This window comes from Vombatus ursinus, unplaced genomic scaffold (genome assembly GCF_900497805.2).
Source record: "Vombatus ursinus unplaced genomic scaffold, bare-nosed wombat genome assembly UNPS02003292.1, whole genome shotgun sequence".
In the NCBI taxonomy this organism is placed as follows: Eukaryota; Metazoa; Chordata; class Mammalia; order Diprotodontia; family Vombatidae; genus Vombatus; species Vombatus ursinus.
The window spans coordinates 2,573,065-2,599,200 of record NW_020943070.1 but is presented as its reverse complement, the minus strand read 5'-3'; the positions used below and the strand labels follow the sequence as shown (position 1 = coordinate 2,599,200).

Here is a 26,136-nt window from a genome sequence, read left to right as displayed (position 1 = left end):
TTGGAGTTTTCTTGGCAGAGATAATGGAGTGGTTTGCCCATTCTCTTCTCCAGCTCATTATCCAGATGAGGAAACTGAGGCAAACAGGATGAATTGACTTGTCCAAGGCCACATGGCTAGTAAGTGTCTGAGACTGGATTTGAAAGATGAGTCTTGCTGATGCCAAGTCCAGTGCACTATCCACTTTATCATCTAGCTGTCTGTGTGAAATTATAGGTCCTCTCAAAAAAAAAAAAAGCAACAGCACTGTGCTTGGTTTTAGGGAAACTCAAGATTTCTGTTGCTTAACATTAGACTATTATGTGTATGGCAGAGGCAGTTGGTGGCTAAGTGGTTAGAGCACTGGGCCTGGAGTTAGGAAAATCTAAGTTCAAATGGACCCATGGCAAGTCACAACCTCTCTCTGACTCAATTTCTCCAAATGCAAAATGCAGATAATAACAACATTCAAGCTCAAATGAGAAATGCTTATTCCCTCCCTTCCCCCTCACATGTACCTGTTGGACTCCCCACCAAACAGAATGTAAGCTCTTTGAGGGTACAAACTTTTTAGTTTTGCCTTTGTATCCCCAGCACCTAACACAGTACCTAGTACCTAGTAGATGCTTAATAAATGCTTGCTGTACTGAATTAAGGTGAGGGTATTAGCAGTATTATGATTGAATTTTGTTTTTTTGTTTTGTTTTGTTTTGTTTTTTCCTGAGGCAATAGGGGTTAAGTGACTTGCCCAGGGTCACACAGCTAGTAAGTGTCAAATGTCTGAGGCCAGGATTTGAACTCAGGTCCTCCTGACTCCAAGGCCGGAGCTCTATCCATGAGCCACCTAGCTGTCCCTATGATTGAATTTCTATGATAGGAAAATGGAATCATTGAATGTCAGAACCAAGAAACCTTGGAGGCCCATTTAATCCAAACCCTCTCATTGTACACATATAGAAAACAGGGCTGAAATAGGTGAATGATTTAGAATCGCAGGTCTAAAGCTAGAAGGGACTTTAAGGGGCATCCAGTCTGGCTGCTCATTTTACAGATGAAGAAATTGAGACCCAGGCAGGTAAGTGACCTGCCCAAGGTCACACTGCTGGGATAAAAAACCAGGTTTCCAGTGCTCTTTCCATTCTGAGGTGTGCATCAGGAGACTGCAATACTTTACCAATGAAGAGATGGGCAAGAGAGTCTGTTATCAAAGGATGTGCTCAGAGACATGTGTAACTAAAAAAGAAGATGGACCCTCTCGTTATTCAGAGAAAGGGCTAACCAAAGGACCCTGAGTTTGTGCCACAAGGAGAAACAAAATGTCAGGAGCAGCTGTTCTCAAAATGCGGTCCAGAGGCCCTTCCAAAGTGGCCCGGAGGCCAGAACAATTGTCATCATATAGTAAGATGTTTCCATTTCTAAACTGATAGATATCCATTGATAACATCCATTTTTAAAAAAGCTCTTTGGGGTCTTCCAACTTTTCCCGAGGTTAAAGGCCCGCTGAGACTAATGACTTGGAGAAGTGCCAGGCCTCCCAGCTTGGGATGGATCCTCTCTGGAAGAATTCAAAGACAATTGATTCTTTGGGCACAATGGCAGACTTGGACTCTGCCTCTCGGGGAGCCTCCCCAGGGATGAGCTAACAGAGGTTTCCTAGCATCCAGGTCCTTGAGGGCAAAGATCATATCTCAGTCACCTTTGGGCCACTCCCACCTTCACTGTGTCCCCTACAGGCCTGGCCCAGTGTGTTCCACACTTTCAGGGTTAGGAACTGGAAAGAGCCTTAGGGGTCACTAAATTAGCCTCCCTCATTTTACAGAGGAGGAAACTGAGGCCCAGAAAATGGAAGTGACATGCTCAATGTCGCAGGGATGTTAAAGGGTGGAGGGAAGATTCCAGAGACTTCCAGTTCAACCGTATTTTGGCTTAGGTGTTACGTGTTTGTCGAATGAATCAGGGCTACAGTTTCAGGATAGGGTTCAACTATTTGGGACCGGATCAAACCGAACCTCCATTCTCCCAAAAGGTCGTGTTCCTCCTTCCTCCACCCCCCTCCCTAAGTAGGTTAAGATCTGGGGTTTGGGGCAGCCTGGGTTGGGGGTTGAGGAAGTGAGGAGCTGACGTCACCTGCTGCCCAGTCTCCTGCCCGCTACTGGCACTCGCCCTCCTTTGGGCGCTTGGACCGAGCCTGGGACGGGGGCAGCAGGAAGAGCCCCCTGCTGTCCCTGGCTCCCCCCTACCCCCGGTCGCAGTGTGGCACAGGGGTGACTGGGCCTGGGGGCCTCCACGTCTGGGTCGGACATCCTTCCTCCTCCCTCTCCTCCTCCTCCTCCTCCTCCCCTCCTCCTCCTTTTCTTCCTTCCTCCCATCCCGGCCGGCGGAGCCCCAGAGGCATAGGCGGAGGCACGCACGCGCGGGCATATCGACCCCGGCACCTACACGAACGCGCGCGGCGCGCGCCCTTTCCCCTGCTTGCACGCGGGCGGGTTTGTGTGAGTGTGTGTGAGTTGTGTGTGTGTGTGTGCGTGAGTGTGAGTGTGTGAGTGTGTGTGTGTGTGTGTGTGTGTGTGTGTGTGTGCGCGAGCGCGCGCGCGCTGCGCAGCGCTCAGGGCCAGGCCGGGCCGGGCCGGGCCGGGCCGGGCCGAGGGCAGCGAGAATGGAAGGCGGTGCGTACGGAGCGGGCAGGGCTGGGGGCGCCTTCGACCTCCAGACCTTCATCCGGCAACCCCACACCGTGCTGCGCCTGGTGTCCTGGGTAAGGACCGGGCGCACGGGGCCAGGGCTGGGAGGGGCTGGGAAGCTGCAGCGGTGGGTAGCAACTGCGGGGGCTTGGGATGCGCCAGCACGCCCCCCAGGATCGCAGGATGGGTGCGCAGTGGCCGAAGTGGGGGAGGGGATTCCCGGGGTGCCAGGCGTGTGGCTCAAAGCCCCAGGTAGCAGGGGGTGGGGTGGGCTTCACTTTCTCTGTGCTCTGAGCGCCCCAGAGAGCACCCCCTCCCCATTTCCCGGGCCTGAGGATCTGGGGTCTCGAGCCTGCGGCCGAGGCTGGACAGCGACCGAGGCGGAGGCAGGCCAGAGGCCGTCTCCCCACCTTGACCTCCAATATCAGTTGCCCCGAGCCTAGGCTCGGGTGGCGCCTTCGCTTTCCCCGGCGGTGGCGATGATGGTAGCTGGGAGTAAACAACTTTAGGCTGGCACTGGGAAGGGTCTGGCTCCTGTAGGGAGGGTGGAGAAGAACGAAGTATGGGGGGAAATGGCCACCTGAACCAAAAGGGGAGGACTGGGAGAAGACAAGACCTTCAGTGACTGGAGTGATTGGGGAGGGGGCAACCCCCCTCTCAAGTGCTAAAGACAGAGTGGCACAGGGCTGGTGGAGGGCAAGACCGCGCCAGCCACAGGCTGAGCTCTGTGTGGGGACGTGTTTGTGCCAGAAGGTCACCGGCATTAAGGGAACGGGAGCGCCCTGCAGGTGCACAGAGAGATTGAGGTCTCAGCCCAGAGAGGGACTAAGAGAGCGCCAGCTTGGCCGAAGGGCGAGCCCAGCTCGGGAGGAGGTGTACCAGAAGTCCTTCCTGCGTCTCTCTCCCCCAGCCTCCCAGCAGGGGCTTCTGAGCTAAGATTAAATGGAATGAAAAGGGGCGGAATGGATTCAATTGGATTAGTCAGCCTGTTGCTTGGACAGCTGGGAAACCTAAAGGGCTTCTTGGACCTAAATGGGCCTCTCATTCGTGGTAAGGGAGGGAGGAGAGACACCTAGGGCTCTCGGCAGACGTAAGCAGAAAGCTTTGAGGTGGCCTGCGGGCCTGGGTGGGGAGCTGGGATGTGGGGCTAAGGCTAGGTTGGGTTAAGCCGCGGCAAGCTTGGCCGCAATGCTGAGCTGAGCAGTACTGCGCTGCGGTACCTGCTGGGGAGCGGCGGGGCTCTGATCCCGAACAGGCTCCGTGGTTGGCTCGGAAGGGGAGGCGGCTCTGACCACCTCGCCCCACTCCCTTCCCGCTCCTAGGACCCCAACCAGTAGCTGAGCCTGAGGTTTCTTCGGGAGCCATCCTGGCTCACTGACCAAGCAGGGTTTGAGTGGACATTTACACTCAGACTTTTATTATGTCTCATTCGCTCTGTGGCAGGCCCTGGAGGGGGGGCCGCAGGAAGAGCAGAGAAGGGCCGGTTCCTCACTCTCCTTTCTGGTGCCTTTTGTGGGGTTTGGAGTTCACTGTGCAGTAATCCCTGGGCTGTTGTGAACAGCCTGAAAGGCTGCTCATATTTGACTTTGGCTGCTGAAAGGGGAGCAGGTTTCCCCTTCCCTCTTCCTCTTGGGGCCATTAAAACCTTGTCTTTGTGGCAATGAAGTAACTCTCTCTTTTCTCAAGTCTGATGAAGTGTCTTTGTGCCCTCCTAGGGCCCTAGGAGGTTCTACCTCCCTGCAGGTTGACCTGCTGGGTAGAAGGTGGGGGAGTGGAGAGCAGGAAGGAAGGAAGCTTCCTGGCCCCTTGTCCTAGCAAAGGTCGGTTGGGAGGGAAAGAACTGGAAGTCAAAATCTAGATCCCAGAAGGAGGCATGGTGAGCCGCCTCTACCAGAGTCTTAGCAACATAGAATTTCAGAGGTAGGTGAGTCAGCAAAGGTCCACTACTCCACTGCCTCACCCCCCCACCCCCATTTTAAAGATGGGGAAATACAATCCTACTAGGGCCCAAAGGCCCCCTTAAAAGGTTTAGTGGAGAGAGGAGACTGAAACTTTTGTTTAGATGAGACTTGGGGATCTTCTGTGAATGTAACTGATCTGTGCAATCTCTGTGCACTTAAGAGACACATTCTTGTTTCAACCATTCTTTCTTTGTTCAATTGTGTCTGACTCTTCACGGCCCCATTTGAGGTTTTCTCAGCAAAGATACTAGAGTGGTTTGCCATTTCTTCCTCCAAATCATGAGTGTTAAGTGTTTTGTTAAGTGATTTGCCCAGGGTCACACAGCTAGTAAGTATCTGAGCTGGGATTTGAACTCTGGTCCTCTTGACTCCAGGCCTTCACTCTATCCACTGTGCTACCTAGCTGCCCCAGTTCAGCACAATTCAGCAAACAAGTATTAAGTATTAAGTTAAAAATCCTATGCAAGATGCATAGGATTCATAAAAAGGAGACAGTTCCTGTCCTTATTAAAATCTAGAAGAAGATATTAGTCATAGCCACAAAGAACCAAGATAGAAAGCAGAATGTGGCAAGCCGGGTTTGATCTAAGAATGGGGCTGAAGTGAACGTCATGGTAAAACAAAAGGCACCCATTTAAAAAGAAAATGCAAATGAAGATTGTGGAGATGTTTTGGTTGTGGCAGAAGGGAGTGGAGCACTGGCTTTGGAGACAGGGGCCCAAGTTTTCAATTCCACACCTAATATTCCATGAGTGACCTTGGGCAAGTCAACTCTTGCGTCTGAGACATCAGTTGTAATATAAAAGCAATGGAATTGAGCATCAGTATCTGTCTAGGACATCGGGACCCCTGGCAGGAAAGAGACCAAGCCCTGGGCTCCTGTCCGTGCACCAAGCTTGCTGCCCCTGCAGGTTGGCAGCGAATCCACCCACCATTGGTTTCCAAGAATTTATTAAGCACTCACTTTGTGCTAACCACCGAGACATTAATGAAAATCTATTCATTCACTGAGCACCTACTCTACAGGCCCAAATTCCAGCCACTGTGGGAGATACAAAGGAAAGTGAGAATCAGTTGGAACTTGTCCTCAAAGAGCTTACAATCTAGAAGTGGGGATGGTATTAATACTAGCTCCCATTTCTATGACTTTTTCTATGTGAGCCTTAGTTCAGTCAGTTAACTAGCATTTTTTTTTTGGCTGATTCTTTTTTAATTAATTAATTTATTTATTTTTAGTTTTCAACATTCACTTCCATAAGCTTTTAAGTTTTAAATTTTCTCCCCCTCCCTCCCCACCCAAGATGGGTGCAATCTGATATAGGATCTCCATATACATTCCCATTAAACATATTTTCACATTAGTCATGTTGTAAAGAAGAATTAAAATGAAGAGGAGGAATCACAAGAAAGAAGAAACAAAAGAGAAGAAAAAAAATAACAAATAGTCTGCTTTGATCTGAATTCAGACTCCATAGTTCTCTCTCTGGATGTGGATAGCATTTTCCATCATGAGACTTTTGGAGATGTCTTAGATCCTTGCATTGCTGAGAAAAACTAAGGCTATCAAAGTTAGTCATCACACAATATGGCTGTTACTGTGTACAACATTCTCCTGGTTCTGCTCGCTTCACTCAGCATCAGACCATACAAGTCTTTCCAGGTTTTTCTGAAGTCCTTCTGCTCATCATTTCTTATGGCACAAGAGTATTCCATTGCATTCATATACCACAACTTGTTCAGTCATTCCCCAACTGATGGGCATCCCCTCAATTTCCAATATTTTTGGCCACCACAGAAAGAGCTGCTGTAAATATTTTTGTACATGTGGGTCCTTTTCCCATTTTTATGATCTCTGGGATTCAGCCCTAGAAGTGCTATTGCTGGGTCAAAGGGTATGCACATTTTTATAGCCCTTTGGGCATAGTTCCAAATTGCTCTCCAGAATGGTTGGATCATTAACTAGCATTTATTAAGGGCCCATTGTATGCCTCTGTATACTGCCTTAAACAAGAATTCCTGAAGCATTCTCCAAACAACCACCAAGTGGGAGAGACAGTATTCCCATTCTTAATCCCATTTTACAAAAGGAGGTAAATGAGGCTCAGAGGGGGTTACAGAACCTGCCTGGGGTCACACAGCCAAGAAGTGTTAGCATCCTAGGTTCATAGATTTACAGCTGGAAGGGACCCTGAGGGACATCCAGACCAACTGTTCTATTTTACAGATGAGGAAATCAAGACCCAAGGAGGTTTTGTGACTATTCAGAGGCACACAGGGCTTGAACCCAGGTGTCCTCATTCTACCTATCCAAAAATTGTAAGATGACACAATGTGGAAAAGCCCGTAAGCGGGCTGAAAAGTGAGTCAAGAAGGGGGAGGGCTTTCTGCTGGCCAGGGGTTACTTGGGGAAGGCTTCAGAGAGAGTTGGTACATACCCCCAGGATCAAAGGACAGGTGGAGGTGAGGGAAGAAACAACATGAACAAAAGTCCCCCACCCTTCTCGGGATGGGCTCCAGCTTGTAACTGTGATTGCTAAAATGGGGAGTAAAGAATGGGAAACAAGGGGGCAGCTAGATGGTGGCTCTGGAACCAGGAGGACCTGAGTTCAAATCTGACCACAGACACTAGCTGTGTGACCCTGGGCAAGTCACTTAACCCTAATTGCCTCAAAAAAAAAAGAAAAAGAATGGGAGACAGGGCTCCTGATCATGGGTGGGCAGGAACACAGCTCTCCATCTGGAAGGGCTCCCAGAGGCCACTCAGTCTAGCCCTTCAGCTTGCAGAGGAAGACTGATATGCCCAAGGTTATACAGGTAGTAAAAGGTAGGACCTCTCTTTGAACCTGGGCCTTCTGATTCCTAATCTAGCACCCAAGCTGTTTGCCCAGGGCAAGGTTGGGAGGACAGTAGTTGTCTCAAAGCTGCCAACTTCTAATGCAGTATCGACTCTATAAATAATAAAAGCGTCAGTCAGACAATGCTGCTCCTAGTTCAGTGTTTCCATTTTGGCTGCCAGATGCTCCTTCCAGGGATGGCGGCCTATTCAGGTTGGGAGAACAGGCAAGAACCAGGATGTGGGGTTTCCTCTTGTTTTAGGGAGCCATCTTGGCCATTTGGCTGCACACCCCAGCATTCGGAGTGCCAGATAATTCAGAGCCACAAGCCTCTCTGATAAGAAGCTGTCCCCCAGCCAGCATAGTCAGAGTCAACTATCTGTAGCAGAAATTCCCCAACCTCCTTCCTGGCGGCCTCAGATGGTTCATAGTGAAAGCGCTATTCCTAGTCATTCATTTCACACATTAAACAAAAATCTGCAGAGGGCCTGAAATGTAGGTATGACTCTACTCTAGAAATTTGAGTGGCTCACTATTGCCTCTAGGATAAAACCCAAATTCCTCTTTGTTATTTAAAGACCTTCATAATATCCGACTGTGACTATCTTTCCAGATTGGTTTCACATCACTCCCCCTCATTTGCTCTACATTCTTGCCAAACTGGCCTCTGTGTTCTCTCCCCCCTTCGGGCCTTTGCAAGGCCAGTCCCCCGTGCCTGGGATGCTCTCCCTCCCCACTAGCATATTCTAGACTCAGTTCAAGTGCAGCTTGCCACAAGAGCTTTCCCCTAATTTGTCCCTCCCCAACTCAGTGGTTTTCCTGCCTGAAGTTACTTTGTAATTTAAGCAGTTAACCAACAAGAATAGATAGGAGAGAGAGAGGAGAGAGTGAGGCGGGGGAGAGAAACATACAAAGAGACAGGAAGAGAAGGGAAGGGAAGAGAGAGACAGAGGGAGTGAGAGGCACACCGAGAGAGAGAAAGGAAGGAGAGAAGGAGAGAGAAAGATAGAGAAAGAGAAAGGAAGGTGAGGGGGGGGGGGAGAGAGAGAGAGAGAGAATGGTTTCCTCGTCTGCAAACTGAGAGACTTGGAGTAGCCAATCTCCAAGGTTCTTAAATCTCTGAAGGGCTGTCAAGTGGAAGAGGGATTAGCCTCATTCTGTTTGACCCCCCATTGGGCAGAAGTAGATAGGAGCAGTGGGGGAAGGGCAGAGTTGGAGAGAGGCAGATTTCAGCCTGACTCAAGAAATCTTCCCAACCTTCCCCTGAAAAATGAAAGTGAGATGCCTCAGGAGATGAGGGCTTCCCTTTGCCAGCAGGCTCTCGGGTGCAGCCTAGGCCACTTGTGGCTGACGGGGATTCTTGGCCTGGATGATCTGGGAAAAGCCTCCCAGCTCTGAGGCTCAGGGATGCCTGTAGCTTCTGCTGGCTTTCTGTGGCCACCTTCCTGGCCTTGGTGGAAGGGGAGAACCTTTGGGGAAATAGCACCAGTCTCAGGAACCAAGGCTCTGGAGCTGGCTTTAGCTGGCAGAGAATCTTATCTGCTGCTATCTAAACCAATCCCTCATAGAAGAGATCTCATACTTTCTTAAATGCTTGTCACCCATATGGTCCTGGCCATGCCAGCCCCAGAAGGGCTGAGGTTTGATGCACAGAACCCCGGATGTGGCACTCAGAGGCCTGGGTTTGAATCTTGTTCTGGTACTTCCTTGTGGGATCATGGACAGGTCAGTTTCTCTTTCTGGGCCTCAGTTTCCTCCTCTGTAAAATGAGTGGGTTGGACTGGAAGACCTCTGAGCTCCCTTCTTGCTCTATGATCTGGGGTATGTGGCTCTTACATGGTCTCACAATGATCAAATCACAGAAGTTCTGAGCCGGAAAGGACCTCGGGGCATCAATTCACCAACAAGCCTTTTATTGATCAAAAGTGAAACAGCCGCTGTCCTCATGAAGGTTGCATTCTAACTGAGGACGCAACATATAAGTTTATATAAAATCCAAATACACAAAACACATACCAAGTAAATACAAGGCGGTTTGAGCACATTTGCCTGAGCCATGTCTGTGACAAAGGGGCTTCAAGCCTCTGCTTCCCCTGGCAGCCCATTCTCTCCCTCCTCTGGTCCTGATCCTCCCCCTCCCCAGGCCCTAGCCAATTCTGCAGCCTGCCTGCTCAGCTGTGCTGTGTCCTGGCCTCCACTGCAGCCTGTCGCTCCCTGTGGGGCAAATAAAAGCCTCCTGACGATGACAGGGGCACAGCCACTGGGCAACCCACACCTCGCCTTTTCTGTCCTGTCAGGAGGAGGCGTTCATCGGCTCGCAGCATTTGGAGCTGACACGGACTTGCACATCAGGCAATCCTCGTCCAATCCCCTCATTTTACGGGAGAGGAAACTGAGGTCCAGTGAGGAGCAGTGAGTTCCCCAAGGTCACCACAGGAAGAGTTCTGACATTGCGGCTTTGCCAGTTTGAAGATAAAGCAGAAGGAACCCCCCTCTTCCCTGGTTATCAGTCAGTGTGATTACCCGGGGTACTGTGGCATATGGCAAAGACCATCAGGCTTGGGGTTACAGGATCACAAGCTTAGGGCCGGAGAGGACCTCAGCGGCCCTCTACCTCAATATCCTCATTTTACAGATGATTTCAGACACTTCCTAGTTGGCCAATTCACTTAATGCCTCTCAGCCTCAGTTTCCTCATCTGAAAAAAATGGGGATAATAATAGCACCTACCTCCTGGGTTTATGAGGATCTAATAAGAGGATATTGATAAGTGCTCTGCAATTCTAGAGTGCCACAGAAATGCTAGCTATTATCACAAAAGAGGCATTGAGGAAGGAGAGGTTAAATCACACAAGTAATAAATGTCTAAGCTGGTATTTGAACCCAGGTGCTTGACACCAAATTCAGCACGCCTTCTATCGTGCCTTCTTGGGTCTGATTCTTGCCTTCGGTACTCAGCCACTTGGGAGACCTTGGGCAAAGCGTCCCTCCTCTCTGAGCCTTAGTTTTTTCATCTGTAAAATGGGGATGATATCTAGCCCGTAAGATTGCTGTGATGGTTAAATAAGAAAGTGTGTGTAGAGTACTTTGTAAGTCTCAGATGGTGGGAGGATGGATTCTCCTCATTGTTGGTTTTACTGAGCCGCCCCTGAAGATGAAAACACCCTGCCCGCAGGGCTAACTGACCAGGGTAAGGAGTTTGTCTCCAAGAGCCCTGTGCAATGTGCTTCCGAAGATGCCGGGAAATCAGATCCCAGTGTCAGTGGTAGCCTGGGGACTGGAGGCGGGTCTGAAACCTAGCCTAGAAGGCAGAAAAAGGGGGCTTTAGAGCCACACAAGGCCTAAGGAAACACAGATCCCCTGCCAAGGCTTTTTTTCCTCCCCGAGGAAGCAGGAAATTACAGAGTCCATCTCTAGGGGCTCATCATATGGTCCTCAAGAGGTCCCCATGGGCTGCTGAGTGTTGGCTGAAGAAGTTTTGTCTCACATGACCCCCAGGAGACCTGTACCCTGGCTGGGCGTAGGGGAGGAGAAGCCTAGTTCTGGGCTTGGCTGAGGAAGGATCATGGGATATCAGAGCTGCCAGAAAGTAATCTTGTTTTACAAGCCCTCTTGTTTTACAGATAAGGAAAGAGGCCAGAATGCAGCTAGAATCAGATTTAGAACTGAAAGGGGATCTTAGAAATCAGGGGTCTTCTTTTAATGGCAGGTTCCCCAGAGCCCTCAAGGGACTATGGATAAATTTCAGGGAGTCTACTCCCCTCCAAGTGAAACTGAGCATTTTCTTCAATTATTTAAAAATGTGGTTCTGAGAAGGGGTCCGTCAAGTTCACCAGACTGCCTGCCAGAGGTGTCCAGGACACAAATGAGGCAAAGAACCAGCCCCCTCCCCTATTTAACAAATAAGGAAACTGAAGCCCAGAGTGGTGAACTCTCTGAGCATTAGCTGGGGTCCAACTCAGGTCTTCTGACTCTCAAGCCAGGGCTTTCTATTACTCTGACCCACTCTCCACCATCTCTGCCCCTCATACTTGCTCTGCTTGACCCCAAAGCACAGAGCTAGGTCCGCTGGGGGATTTACAGTAAAGCTCAAAATAATGATACGAACTCAAGTTTTCTATAAACATTTTAAGTTTTACAAACCTCTTCACTCATAGCAATCCCATAAAGAAGGCAGAACAAGTGTTACTGTTCCCATTTTCAGATAAGGAAACTGAAGCACAGATTAGTTCAGCAGCTTGCCCAGAGTCATTCATAAAGTGTCAGAGCTGGACTTGCCAAGACCTGAGCACGGACCACTAACCCATAACAAAGCTGCCCCAGATGGGCGAAGCTCCTGGTGATTATAGACTACGTTATTAATATATATTATAGATCACCGATTATAGATTGAGAACTGGAAAGGACCTCAGAGCACACTGACTCCCACAGAGTCCTCCCTGTTTTGCTGTGGGGAAACTGAGGCCCAGAGAGCTGAGTGACTTGTCCAAGGTTGCGCAGAGAACAAGTGGCAGCGTCAGGATTTGAATTCAGGCCTCCTGGCTCTAAATCTAGCCTTTACTCCTTATGGTACCATTCAGTGTCTAATCAGATTGACTAGGGTTTGTGAAGACGGAAGAGGATTTTACGTTTGATTCTGGAGGTAATAGCAACACTTATAAGGGAATGTGACCTCAGACCTAAGGCCAGAAGGGTCCTTGTTCAGTTGCTTGAGTTCAAATCCTCCTGACTCAGGGCTGGGCTCTACCCACTGCACCACCTAGCGCCCAAAGAGTCTAGTGTGCTATCCTGAGAGGAATTCTGTAGGTCATTGTCTGGGGGCAGGGTGGGGGTTGGGGGGAGCTTCAAATAGAGTTTAACTGGCCTCTCATGGTGCTTTGGGAGAATTCTTGCTTTGAGTGGGGGATTGGGTTAGGGAATGGGATTTAAGACTTGGAATGTCAGAGGTGGGCTGGGCCTTAGAACAGGGAATGTCAGAGGTGGGAGGGGCCTTAGAACAGGGGATGTCAGAGCTGGGAGGGGCCTTAGAACAGGGGATGTCAGAGCTGGGAGGGGACTTGGGGAGGAGGAAAGGGAGGCCCACTGAAGTGAAGGGACTGGAGGCCAGATTTGCCCCAGGTCATCCTGCCTCCCACCCCAGATCCTCCGTGCTTCCTGTCTTTCTCTGCCTTTGAGGTCTCTCCTAGCTCTGGATTCTAAGAGTCTAGAGTCATCAGATCTCAGTGTGTTTTCCTGAGCTGCAGGTGCCAGACAGAGTTAATTTTAAAATGATGCCATATACCCTGTTTTACATTCTTAGAAGAGGGAAGAAGAAGCTGCCACCACCATAGTGATCAGTGAAAGGGGAGGAGAAGCTCGGTTTTTTTATGCATGTGCATGCAGGTGATCCCCTGGGGTGCCGTAGGAATTTCTTCAGACCCTAAATCAAGGGAAGGTGCTGTCCTACGCTGGCAGATGGAGATCCTTCCTCTGGCAGTGAAATCACAGGGCCTCAGAATGTTTTCCTGTCTCCCCTCCCAGTCTGCTCTTCTCTGTTGCCCTCCCTCAATCTCCTGTCCACTCTCTGCCCGCCTTGGGAATATGTCAACCTGCCGGCCCCCGCCTTCCATCTGCAAGACACGCGTCTCACTGATTTCCTCCCAGAGCCATGGGCTGCTCCGCCTGTCATCTCCCATCCACCTCATTCCTTTCATTTCCTGCCCTGACCTCTCATCTCTCACCCCCCCGCCCCAATCCCATCTGGCCAGAGTGGATCCCCCACCCCCTGCCTGGCCCTGGCCATGGGAGGAGATTGGAGGCATCTAGGCATGGTCCCTGCTGTCAGAGGGTCCAGGATGCATCTGGGGAGACAGAATGTCTATGGAGAAAAGTTAAGTGACAGTATGAGATAAGCCCCACGGGGGCCCAGCAGGCCTTGGTTCTAATGCCTGCTCATCCGTAAATGCTCCTGCACGTGTCATCGTCTCTCTGGGCCAAACTGTCTTTACCTGTGCAGAGAGCAGATAGGATGTAGTGACTTCTAAGGCTCCGGCCAGCTTTGATGCTCTACGGCTGGCTGATTCTAATGGCTCAGAAATGAATTACTGAAGTGGTGTGTGTGTGTGTGTGTGTGGCGCGCGTGTGTATACACACATATTAATCTATATGTTTTCGTCCATATGTATACGAATGAATATATACACATATGTACATGTTTCTTTTTCTCTGCAGAAATGTAAGTTCCTTGAGGGCAAGGCCTGTCTACTTTTGTATGGCACATAATAAGCACTCGATACACTCAGTGGACAAGCATTTACTAAGTACCTACTGTGTGCAGAGTGCTGGGGATAACAGAAAGGCAAAAGTTGGCTTTGGTTTGAAGTCACTCATGGTCTAACCAGGAAGACAAGATGCAAACAATGCTGCACAAACGAATTTTGACAGCACAAACTGCCTCTGCCTAGGGGAGGAAGGGCTCTGTAGGCTTTAAAGGGGAGCAGAAAAGGCCCCTTGTAGGAGGTGCGATTTCAGCTGAGACTTGGAAAGAAGCCAGGAGGCAGAGTTGAGGAAGGAGGGCATTCTAGGCATGGGGGACAGCCAATGCAAATGCCTGGAGTCTGGACGTGGAGGGGTCTTGTTTAAGGAAGACCCAGGAAGCCTGTGTCACTGGGTCATATGGTCCATGGTTGAGAGTAAAGTGTTAGAAGCCTGGAAAGATAGGTTATGAAGGGCTTCAAAAGCCAAACAGAGGATTTTATATCTGATCCTGGAGGTAACAGGAAGCCACTGGGATTTATTGAATGTGGAGGGAGGATGATGTGGGAAATCTTTTTGACAGCTGAGTGGAGGCAGGCACACCCAGCCACAGGCTATGCAATAATCCAGGCATGAGGTGATGAGGGCCCGCACCAGGGGGTGGCAGTATCAGAGGAGAGAAGGGGACACATTCGAGAGATGCTGCAAAGGCAGAATGGGCAGGCCTTGGCTACAAGTGGGATCTATAGGGAGAGAAACAGTGAGGAGTCACGAATAATAGCCAGGTTGTGAGCCTGGGTGATGGGGGATGGTGGTGCCCTTGACAGTCATGGGAAAACTGGGAAGAGGAGAGGCTGGGGGAGGGAAGACGAGGCTTGCTGATTAATCGACCAATAATACAGCCAAAGCTAGGAGGCAGGCAGATGAGCAGAGAAATCTGGGTGCAGCTGGGACCCCCAGAGAGGCTCATTAGTGGTTCTCACCCAAGGAGCCTGGGTGGCAAGCTTGGATTCTATGATGTCTAAGGCCCTTTTGGCTCTGACATTGTCTAGTTCCAAACTGACAGGCAGCATAGGGATGGGTCCCAGAAGAGAGGAGAATGCTTTGGGGCTTCATAATATCTAGGTTGTCACTGATGTGAATCCCATGCCTTTGATACAGGTTCTGACCCCACCAGGCTTCAATGGGCGCTCATGGCTGGCCCTGGATAGACCACGAAATAGGGAAGAGCCCCTTCCTTGGAACTGAGCTGGGCTAGGCTTCCTAACTCCCTGTGTGTTTAGCTCTTTGCTGGGAGAGATAAATAAGAGGGGGCCCAGGTCCTCTGGGAACTTACAGTGTAATGGACAAAGATAAAACAGCTAGGTGAATATTTATAATCAAAGGTACAAATACCACCTCCTCCCAGAAGCCTTCCCTGATGCTCCCACCTGGCATGTGCACAGCATCCTAACTCTATGACTGGGCCTTCCTTTGCTCATCTGCAAAATGGGGCTAATGAAGTGGGTAGCACCTACTTTTCAGGGTTGTTGTGAGTTCAAGTGAGATGATGTCTGTAAAAGGCCTTGCAAATCTTAACTAAACCAGAGATTAAGGAATAAGGAGGCTGGCCAGTCGCTCAGCTGGCCTGGAGTGCCTAGTAGGTAGAGTTGGGTTGTTGGATAGGGGAAGATGACCACGCCTGAGGTGAGCACATCCTAACGCTGCTGACATCTTTCCTCTGTGCAGAAATTCTCTGAATGAGGCCGTGTGAGCCTGGCAGGGCCGTTTGAAAAGATTAGTTACCATCTGGGGGTGAGGGGGATGATGGGAATTAGTAGGTAGGTGGTGGGTGAAGCTGGAAAGATTCCTGATGAGGAAAGTGTCATATTCACAACTTTCAGGAGCGTTTAAGCTGCTCGGGGAGCTATGGAATCATAAATCCAGTCAGGGGAGCCTGATAAGGGATGCTTCTAATTAGACGGAGAGGAACTTGATGGTGCAAGAATAGGAGCTTAGCATCAGGGGAGGGCCTGCCCTGGAGGACTGTCTTTCCAGCAGAGGGGAACTGATTGGGACCCAGAGACTTCCCCAATTAGGAGAAGCAACGTAATGGAAAGAGCACTAGGTCATAGACGAAGGCCTGGGTTCAAATCCCAGCCATATTACTTACTACCTACAAGCCGGGAAGGTCATTTAGCCTCCTCTTGGGGAAAATGCAGGCCTACATGAGATCTCAGATCCTTTCCAGCTGGGATGTCCTATGCCTGGCCAAGAGCTGCCTGAATAGACCTCAGTCTTATGGGAAAATGTGACTGTTCCAATGTTCAAGAGTTATGGAAACCGTGATGGAAAGGGGTGATGGAAGGCTGACCAGCTGAGGAGGATCCGTTACCATTCTCATGGGGGGGGGGGGTGGCTGGCAGAGCCTCAGAGATGCTCTCAGAAAAGTGCATGAGCCTGGGTGACGTTGGAGAGGGTAGAACATGAAAATACCTTCCCAGGCAGCCATTCCCAGGGCTTAAATAGAGACCCTGAGAAGTCACAGGTGGAGAGAGTCAAGGGAGAGGGGGCGAGAAGGCCGTATGAAGACTGGTCGGAGTTGATAGGGATGTGTAGCCTGGAGAGAAGAAGGTGTATTTGCAGGTCTGGCATAAGGAAAAGAGACCAATTGGGGGGAAGTTACAGGAACATAGTTTTTAGCCCAACCTGAGGAAGAACAAGATGAAAATTGGGGCTATCCAAAAGTGGCTTAGATTGCTTTGCCAAGTAGTGAGTTCCCCATCATTTGAAGTCTTCAAGCAGAGGCTGGAGGACACATCTGGGACATAGTCACAGGAATGTAAATTGGATGAAATGACCCAGCTGCGTCCCTGTCGGCTCTGAGATTCTGTGCTTCTTTGGAGAAAGGGACATTTTAGGCAGGGTTTGGAGGATCTCTTAACTATACAGACCTCCTTCTGCCCTGGGTTTGCAATCTCTGAATCAGTTACTTTTTACGCCCAGCTTGATTATGGCCAAGTAGCTTTCCTCACCTGTCAAGTGAGGGGCTTCTGGCAGGTGATGCCTGCTGAACATGCCCTGATCCTGTGCTCCTTCCCGTCCCCTCTCTGAAAACCCTTCACCACCTCACTGAAAGGCAGCATGGGATAGGAGAAAACACGTCAGATCAGGAGGCTGAGGGCCTGGATTCAAATTTTGGCTCTGCTCTTTACAATCTGGGGGACTTTGACAAGATTGTAAAGAATACTTAAAGGTCCTGAGTTCGAATCACACCTGTGATACTACCAGGGTGACCTTAAGCAAATCACTCTGTTTCCTCCCGTAAGATGAAGGAGTTGGACTGGAGGCCCCCCAAAGGCCTTCCTGGCCCTAACTGGGACCCTACCCTCCTACATCCTCACCTTTGTCATTGTCTCCTCTCCGGCAGAAAGCAGGGTTTGGACAGGATGACTTCTCCGGTCCCTTCCAACTCCAGGGCCCTGTGGCTGTTCTTTGAGCCCTGTCAGACTGATGCTTCCTCTGAACGTTGGTCTAGCAACAGCTGCCTTCCTGCTTGTGATCACCATCGAACCTCCCAGCTAGATGGGAGGGAAAGGAGAAATAATAACAAGAATGGGTCCAATTTCTTACAAAGCACTTTCCTCACCACAGCCCTGGGAGGTAGGTAGTATAATATTATTGGCTGTTTTACAGATGTGGAAACTGAGGCCTAGGGAATGGAAAGTACTTACAGCCAGGACTGGAGTTCAGCTGTCCTGACTCCAAGTCTAGAACAGACTGCACTCCACCCTTCCCTCCTCCCTTCCCCAAGCCAATAAGAGAGGAGAGCCTGGAGCTGCTCAGGGTGGGTGGGATCGCTACAAATACAGCCTCTCACTGCCCTTTGGGGTCCCTGCTCAGTCCTGAGGCGCTTTCAGCACGCTGCTCGTGATTGTTGCTACAGGGGACAACATCGGAGCACCCCCGTGAGCCCGATGCCCAATGGGCTCTGTAGGCATTGATCTTGACCATCCGTGCCCGCCATGCCCGAGAGCAAGAAGAATGTCTACAAGTAATAGTGATGATGGCATTGTCAGAGGAGAAGACACTGAGTGTATCAGGAGACTGAGCTCAGAAGCCAGTCTGCACCACTTTGTGACCTTGGATAAGTCATTTCCCTTTTCTGAGCCTCAGGGTCTTCATGGTTAAAATAGACCATAGATCCAGGGGTAGAAGGAGCCTCAAAGGCCATCTAGTTCAACCCCTTCATTTTACAGAAAAGGAAACTGAGGCCTAGAGGGAGAAAGGGACTTGTCCGAGATCACACTGGGAATAAGCATCAGAGGGAGGATTTGAACTCAGGTCTTCTGACTTTGGGAACGGCGTTCTTCTCCTGCTCTGCTGTCTCCTCCCATGGTGGTGATAATACCCATAACGTCAGGGATGAAGGTCTGTTGTGAGGACCGAGGGAGGACGTGAACCTAAAGGCTTGGGAAGGCCTAAGATGCTCTCGGCATTGAAGCAGTAACATAGGTGAGCTGGCCCCCGCATTGACGAATGCATTTGTCATTTGCCACACACCGTTACACACATTAATCACCACGGTTGATTTGCCTAATGGCCCTGGTGTGTGACCATCCCTATTTTACAAATGGGGAAACTGAGGCCTAGAGAGGTAGCTGAGGTCACACAGCCACCAAAGCAGAGGAGGCCTGACTGCAGCCCAGGCCTTCTGGGGCCAGCCCAGGCCTCTTGCTACCCATAGACTCACTTGTGTATATAGCACGGCTGGGTAAGGATTCAGGCCAAGCAGATGTCACTGCTTATCTTAAGCCTGGAGTTACCAAATTAGTGGATGGCAAGAGTGAGAGCTGCCGTGCCCTCGGGTTTAGGTGTGGCCACATCCCTCCGTGTTCTGCCAGCAGATCCCTGTGCGCCGGGGGCTTCAGCCAGACGACCTCCTGGGTCCCTTCTCCTCCCCCGCTCTAGCTCCGGGGATGAGCGGAGATGGACGTGACAGCTGGCGAAGGTGATTCTGAAGAACTGCCCTGATCTGGGGCTCCAGACTGAGCTGGAGAACCAGGACCACAGTGCTTCATTCCTCACCACTGGATAATCAACCATAAGCTGGAAGGGACCTCAGAAACCACCCAGTCCAAACCTACAGACAAGGAAACTGAGGCCCAGGGAAGGGAAGGGACTCCCCCGAGGTCACACCTGCATCCCCTGGCAGAGTTGGCATCTGGATCCTGGATGTCCAACTCCAGATATTCTCCTTTGAGGCCACCTGGTCCAGTCCTCTCATTGTACAGATGAGGGAACTGAGGCTCAGAGAAAGTGACTTGCCTAAGGTCACACAGCTAGTAGGTGTTGGCCTTCAGTGAGCATTCATAAAGCCCCCATTGTGTGCTAGGGACTAGAGATAAAAAGCAGGTAAGGAGCTTTGACTCTCTGAGCTATTCAGAAGTTACAAAATCATCTCTTTCCATGATACAAAGTATTCCCTGTCAGAGACCTGAGCATTTGCTAGCTAAGGGATAATTATCATGGCCAGTTCTTAACTCTGCAAAGAAAGCTGGCCGCAGAGCCCAGAAGACCTGGGTTCAAGTTGTACCACTGACCTGTCTTGGCTGTGCCCCCCTGGACAAGTCAGTGCCCCAGGCATCTGCAAGGCTATTAGTCGAGGGTGAAGTGCCAGCCTGCATTGGTAGAGAGAGTTCCCTAGACCAGTGAAATCCCAAGTCCTGTTCCTATCGTCATTCTTAGTATGGTTCCCTTTCCCCTCTCCAGTCCCTGGCCTCTCTGGAATCCAGAGCAGTCTTTGGGATGTGTCTGTCTTTTAGAACAGAGCATTGGCAAGATAGCCTTTGACCTGCTTTCCAGAATAGCAACTCAGAGTCCCAATGAGTGACCTTCTTGTCTCCTACATCTGATTTAAACAAACCCATTTGGCCCTTTTGATCATCCACCAACTTGCTGTGTGATGATGTACAAGTAACATCACCTCTCTGATGCCTTAAAATCCATTGTGTTTCCTCTTGGGTTGAATAGAGGTCATTAGATCTGCATTGCTGTCCTCCCCGGGCTGTGGCGAGGCTCCAAGGAACAGGACAGTTTGAGCCAGAGCTGGAATTGATATGGATGCTGATTCTTCACTGCTGGCCTGGTCTGGGACCCCAGTGGTCTTTCAGTTCCCCAGAACTGAACAAGCATTCCTAGTCCAAGCTGGGCAGTTCTGCTGCTCAGTTTTCCTCCTCCTCTCAGGAGGAGGAGGTCAGGGAAGGAGTCAGGAAATAAGGAGAGAGTCATGGGAAATTGGAACCTTTTTGTCCTCAGGCCCTGTCCTGCCCATGCGTTCCTGCTTCAGGTGCTGACCTAGGGGCAGAAAAGAGAGTGGCCTGGCCTCACAAACTTGGAGCTGAGCAACAACTCTTCTCGTCAGGCGACAGGGTGCCCCAAATCTGATGCTCATTCACCATGTGACTATAGGCAAGTGGCAGGTTTGAGATCTGGATGCTCACTTGCTGAGATAATATGGTGGGGATACCTCTGTGAGTGGTTTGGACCAGATGGCCCCTGAGCCATTTAGTTCAACTCTCATAGGCTGAAATCTGGAAGGGTCCCTAGAGATGGTCAGTAACTAGAGGCGGATGGTCAGAATGGGAGGGAGGCGTACTTTGGAAGAGTAGGCCATGCAAAGATCATTGGAAGGCCCTGGAGACATTTAGCTTGGAAAAGTCTTAGGGGAGACATGTCCATTGCCTTCAGTATATAAAGGACTGGCATGTGGAAGGGGCTCTGACTTGGTCTGCTTGGCCAGAGTGGACAAAACCAGCGCGAATTAGGGGAATGGGGGGGATAAAGCCAACTCCTCTAACAATATGGGCTGTCCAGGCATGGAGGGGGCTGCCTCAAGAGGCAGTGGCTCCCCTTATCATCAGAGGGCAGCCAGCAGGCTGGCAGACTGTCAATCAGTTAAGACTGGGTGGAGCCCAGTCAGGGAGGGACACTAGGAGGGCCTTTCCAACTTGGAGGTTCTTGGATTCTACTCTAACTTAATCCAATTACCTGTCCCTTCCCAGCCTCAGTTTCCTCATCTTCAAAATAGGATGATAACACTTGCACCATCTACCTTATAGGGTGGTTGTGAGGAAAGCACAAGGGGAGTTATTCTGAAGGCTCCTCCCCTTCACATACTTTCCCCGCCCCCATTGCACCCATCCTCTAGTCAACCCCACACCCTCCATCATAATCAAAGTCCTGCTTCTCTGGGACTTGAAGGTTCACACAGTGCTTTCCTTAAAACAACCTGATCAGGGTAGGTAACGCAAGGATTATTATCCCCATTTTACAGGTGAGGAAAGTACAGCTCAGACAAACTGACCTGCCCAAATTCACCTGGCTAGGAGGGCATCAGAGCCAGGCTTGAAGCCCTCGATGTCTCTGCCTCTGCTGCATTTCCTGCTGTCCCCGGACTTAAAGCCTTCTCTGCTTGCCTGGATCTCCCTAGCCTTATCTGGGTCACTCATTGGACACATCAGTCCCATATAGTAATGCTGCATCTGCCAGCCTCCTCGGGTGCAGCCATCCCATGCCACATCAGTGTTTTTTCAAGATAACAGAAGCTGATCCCTTGAAGTAACAAAATACGTTGGCTTTTTTTTTTTCTGTTGTTTTCACTATTCTGGATGGGGTTCTTTTAATGTGCTTTCCTGAAATCTGACCTAATGTCTAGTGAGGATCACTGAACCCTCCCAGCTCTGATGCCGTATGTGCTGAAGCCCCTCCTCGCTCATTCTCTGGCCTCCCCAGCTTCTCTTAGAGGTGCCCCCTTCCCTCCACTCACAGCTGCCACCTTGGACCAGGCTCTCATCACCTCTCACCTGGACTGTTGCAGTAGGTTTCTGGCTGGTCTCCTCAAGTCAAATCTCTCCTTGCTCTATTCCATCCCCCATACAGCTCCCAGAGCACAGCTCTGACCATGTTACCCCTTTCTCAGTAAATTCCAGTGACTCCCTATTGTCTCCAGGATCAAATTTAACTTCCAGTGGCATTCAAAGTGTTTCATAGTCTGGTCCCTTCTTACCTTTCCTGTCTCCTCACACGTGCATGCCTTCCACACTCTCTAAGGCCCAGCTCCCCTGGCCTCCTGGCTGTTCCTCACACATGTCCTTCCATCTCCCTTAGCCGTCTTCTGTGCCCAGGGTGTTCTGCCTCCCCTCCAGCCTGGAATCCCTTGTTCCTTCAAGACTCAGCTCAGGCCCCATTTTCTGTATGAAAACTGGGAGGGAGGGAAGAAGAGAGGAAGGGGGGGAGGGAGAGAAAGAAAAAGAGAGAGAGAGAGAGAGAGAATGAGAAATGGGCAGATCTCCCCTTCCCCCCATCTCAACCCCTGACATCATCCCCACATTTCCTCCTTTAATCTAATCTTTGATGAAGAGAGCTCCTCCTCCCCCTCCTTTTCCTCCTCCTTCTCACCAAGATCAACATCTTTTTGTGTACCTTGACCCCGTCCTTTCTTTTCTTCAGCAGGTTGGATGCCCTCTCTCTAATCTCGGTCTCTCCATCTACTGACTCTTTTCCTTCCACCTGCAAACATACCCATGCCTTCCCCATCTTCAAAAACCCTTTGTTAGATCCCACCATCCCCACTACCATTATTTAGCAGCTGATGCCTCAACCTCCTCCTCTCTCCTGATCTTCATTGTCTGCAGCATAACTTCTGAGCTCATCATTCATTAATACCCCTTTCTCCAGTTGACAGCGATTTCCTGACCACCCAACCTAACAGCCCCTTCTCAGTCCTCATCCTCCTTGGCTTCTTTGTTTCTTGGCAAAGATAGTGGGGTGGTTGGCCATGTTCTTCTCCAGCTCATTTTACAGATGAGGAAACTGAGGCAATCATAGTGAAGTTACTGTTAGCCACACCTCCTTCTGGATGCCCCCTGGAATTCCTCTGGTTGTCCCCTCTTCCTGGCAGTCACTCCTTCCTTACCTCTACCTCAGGGAGCCCCCTTCTTCCTTTAAGACACAACTCAGGCACCGTCTAGTACATGAAGCCTTTCCTGAGCCACCCCAACTGCTAATGCCTTCCCTACACACTGCCTTTTATTCATCTGTTTATCCTGTGTGTGAACACACACACACACACACACACACACACACACACACACACACACACACACACACACACACACACACACATTGGCTCCTTATTGCCAAGGATCAAATACAACTTTGTTTGCTTGGTATTTAAAGGCTTAACAGCCTGGGTCCTTCCTGCCTGTCCCATCTTCATCCACCTGCCTCCCCTCTACGCACTCTGCTTCATATGGCCTGATTGCCCTCCCTCCCTCCCCAGTGCTCCAGCTCAGTCTCCATGCCTCTGACCTGGCTGTTACCCATGTCGGGAATCTTCCCCTTCCTCATCTCCACCTCTTGGAATCCCTCGATTCCTTCCAGTTCCTGGGCCTCCTTCTACACATGAAGGCTTTTGTGTCACCTTAGCTGCTAGAGCGCCCCCTCCCCAAGCTGCTTGATCTATCCTGTGTACATTCTGAACGTGCTTAGATGCGTCTGTGTTTACTCTTCTCTCGGACTGGGAGAGTAGAGGTTGTTTCTGGATCTGACTGTATAACCCCAGTGGCTAGCACAGAGCCCGGCACACATGGTTCATGCTTAAGAAATGCCTGTTGATGGATGGATTGATTAAAACTCTTCATAAAACACCAAAAATAAGGATTGTGTACTCTGTCTCACAGGACAGGATGAGGAAAGCATGCTGTAAGCTACAAAATGCCACCTTGCTATAAGCTATTATTGTTGTTGTTGTTGTGTATTACTATGACTAGGTACTAAGGGTCATGCAACTTTCGTGGTTGCTGCCCTCACAAAGCCCCAAGTTTAGGAGAATAATATGATGCCTATAAAAAGAAATGGAAGGTAAGTTCATAGGCTAGGTCCAAAGATCATGCCATTCAATGAAGGCATTTGACTGTAAGCTCCTAGAGGACAGAGACTGTCTTTTGCCTCTTTGCTGTGCCCCACCCAATAGTATTTGTCCAGTTTTCTCAGACCAGTGTAAGAAGCTGGGGGCAGCTTCTGGTTGCTAAACTTCCAGCATCCGGTTCTCAGTTTCCCCCGCCTTCTGTTCTGGGCAGGTGTTCGCCATTGTTGTCTTTGGCTCTATCGTGAATGAGGGCTATCTGAATGACTCTAAGGAGAGTGAGAAATTCTGCATCTACAATCGGAACCGCAATGCCTGCAATTATGGAGTCACTGTGGGTGTTCTGGCCTTCCTCACCTGCATCCTCTACCTGGCCCTGGACGTCCACTTCCCTCAGATCAGCAGCGTCAAAGACCGGAAGAAAGCTGTGATCTCTGACATTGGTGTCTCAGGTGAGTTTCAGAAGGGCTGAGTGGGGCTGGACCCTTCTGAGCTTCCTCCCCCCCTCCACATCCCCCACAATCTTTAGCTGTATAGAGGAGGTGTTCATTGGGCCCCTCCAGCGAAAGGCCTGTGTAGACAGCCTTCGCCCTCTGGAGGCAAGGCAGGGAAACAGCCTTGGCCTGGGAGAGTAGAGACTTGGGGTCTAGCCCTTCTTTCTCTGAAATAAGCAAGTCATTTCTTATCCCCCAGCCTTACTTTCCTTCTCAGTCAGGTGTGGGGGTGGTGATAATCCTTGGGGCTGTCAGGAAGGTAGATATAATGCCATGAACATTTGTTAGTCATGATCTGTGTGAAGAGATTGGGCTGGGTGGTGGAAGCTTTCAGTTTAGTTGGGAGGAAGGAGACCTACAGCTAGACAACTAACCCACAATATTTCATGACCATTTCACAAGAGAAGGCACAAATAAATGATGTGGAAGATTGGAGAAGGTCGTTACTGAGGATCAAGGAAGGCTTCTTGGAGGTAGTAGCATTTGAGTGGGTCTTTAAATGATGAAATGAACTGTCATGTGGCATGGGGTAAGAGTGCTGTCCTGGGACCCAGGAGACCCAGATTTGGCTTCAAAATCCTTACGTCACTCATAGTTGTGGGTCTAGAGCTAGAAGGGACTTTAGAAACCATCACATCCTCATTTTACAGAAGGGGAAACTGAGGTCAAGCAACTTGCCTGTGGTCACCCAGCCAGAACTGGAATCCAGGTCACAGAGTCCCCGAATCTCAGAATGGAAAAGGACCATCTGATCCAAACTGTATCTAAACCAGAACTGCCGCTGTGACTATCCCCGGCAAGTGGCCAGTTGGCTTTTCAGGCATTGCCTTCCTCAAGTGGCAGCTTGAGTGCCTGCTGTTTGCCATACACTGGGCAAGGTGCTTGGGATGCAAACAAACCAATCAATGCCTACCCTCAAGGAGCTCACCTTCTTACATTCTTGTCTCGAAGCCCTACAATGAGGGGGATCCCATTCTCTCCAGAGGCAGCCCATTCCCCTTTGGAAGAGCTCTAGTTATTACATTTGCTTCTTGGCAAATACAACATATGGCTCCTGGATCTGCTGTCCAGAGCCAAGCAGACCAAACCTAATCCCTTTCCCATGTGACAGCTCTCCAACCATGATGCGGCCCCCCAGTTTCTTCTTCAGGCTAAACATCTCTGGTTCCTTCACCCAGTCCTCCGACAGCATGAACTCAAGGATCTCATCATCCTAGGCATCCTCCTCTGGACAATCTCCAGCATATTGGTGGCCTCTCTAGATGGGGGGCTATTTTGTCAGGAATGCTGGGATGCAACAGTCACTCCCCTAGGATTCCTATCATTTTTACTGTAGCAGCCACGTCTTCCTTGCTGGTAATCATCAGTTCAAGATGATCAGTTTCCCTAGTCGGTTCCTCTACCTTTTGAAAGATAAAATTCTTGTTAAAGCCTCCACCTTTGGCAGAGAGAGTTCTAGCAGATATCCAGATAAGTGAAGCAACCCACAAATACTCTATCACAACCGGTGCCGGGCTTCTGAGCAATTTCCCAAGATCTTCATCTATTTCCTCTTTTTGTCCAGAAGGTCTGTCATATATCTTGATAACAAAATTATTGATTCTGTTTCTGTCTCTACTGACCTTTCATCCAAACATTTTCCACCATGGTGGAACACCAGCAGTGTCCTTCCATATCCTATAGTGAATATATATGTGTATGTGTGTATATATATATATATGTATGTATATGTATATATTTGTTGTTGTTGTTATTCAGTCATTTTCAGTCATGTTCGACTCTTTGTGACCCCATTTAGGGTTTTCTTGGCAGAGATACTAGAGTGGTTTGCCATTTTCTTCTCTAGCTCATTTTACAGATGGGGAAACTGAGGCAAAAAGGGTTGTGATTTGCCCAGGGTCACACAGCTATTGGGTATCTGAGGCCAGATTTAAACTCAGGTCTTCCTGACTTCATACCTGGCATTCTATACACTGCCCTGAATACACACACAAGTATATGTATATGTATATGTATATGTATATGTATATGTATATGTATATGTAT

At 49.8% G+C, this 26,136-nt stretch overlaps 1 protein-coding gene across 2 annotated transcripts in view; it reads left to right on the top strand.

Moving 5' to 3' along the window:
- The first annotated feature begins 2,613 nt into the window (after positions 1 to 2,613).
- Positions 2,614 to 26,136, top strand: part of SYNGR1 (synaptogyrin 1) — a 36,273-nt gene continuing 12,750 nt past the window's right edge. For both annotated transcript variants that reach the window (XM_027873551.1, XM_027873541.1), the window contains exons 1-2: positions 2,614 to 2,734; positions 23,811 to 24,048. In XM_027873551.1, the coding sequence (XP_027729352.1) occupies positions 2,636 to 2,734; positions 23,811 to 24,048 (337 nt within the window). In that variant the 5' untranslated portion in view covers positions 2,614 to 2,635. The remainder of the gene's footprint in view (positions 2,735 to 23,810; positions 24,049 to 26,136) is intronic.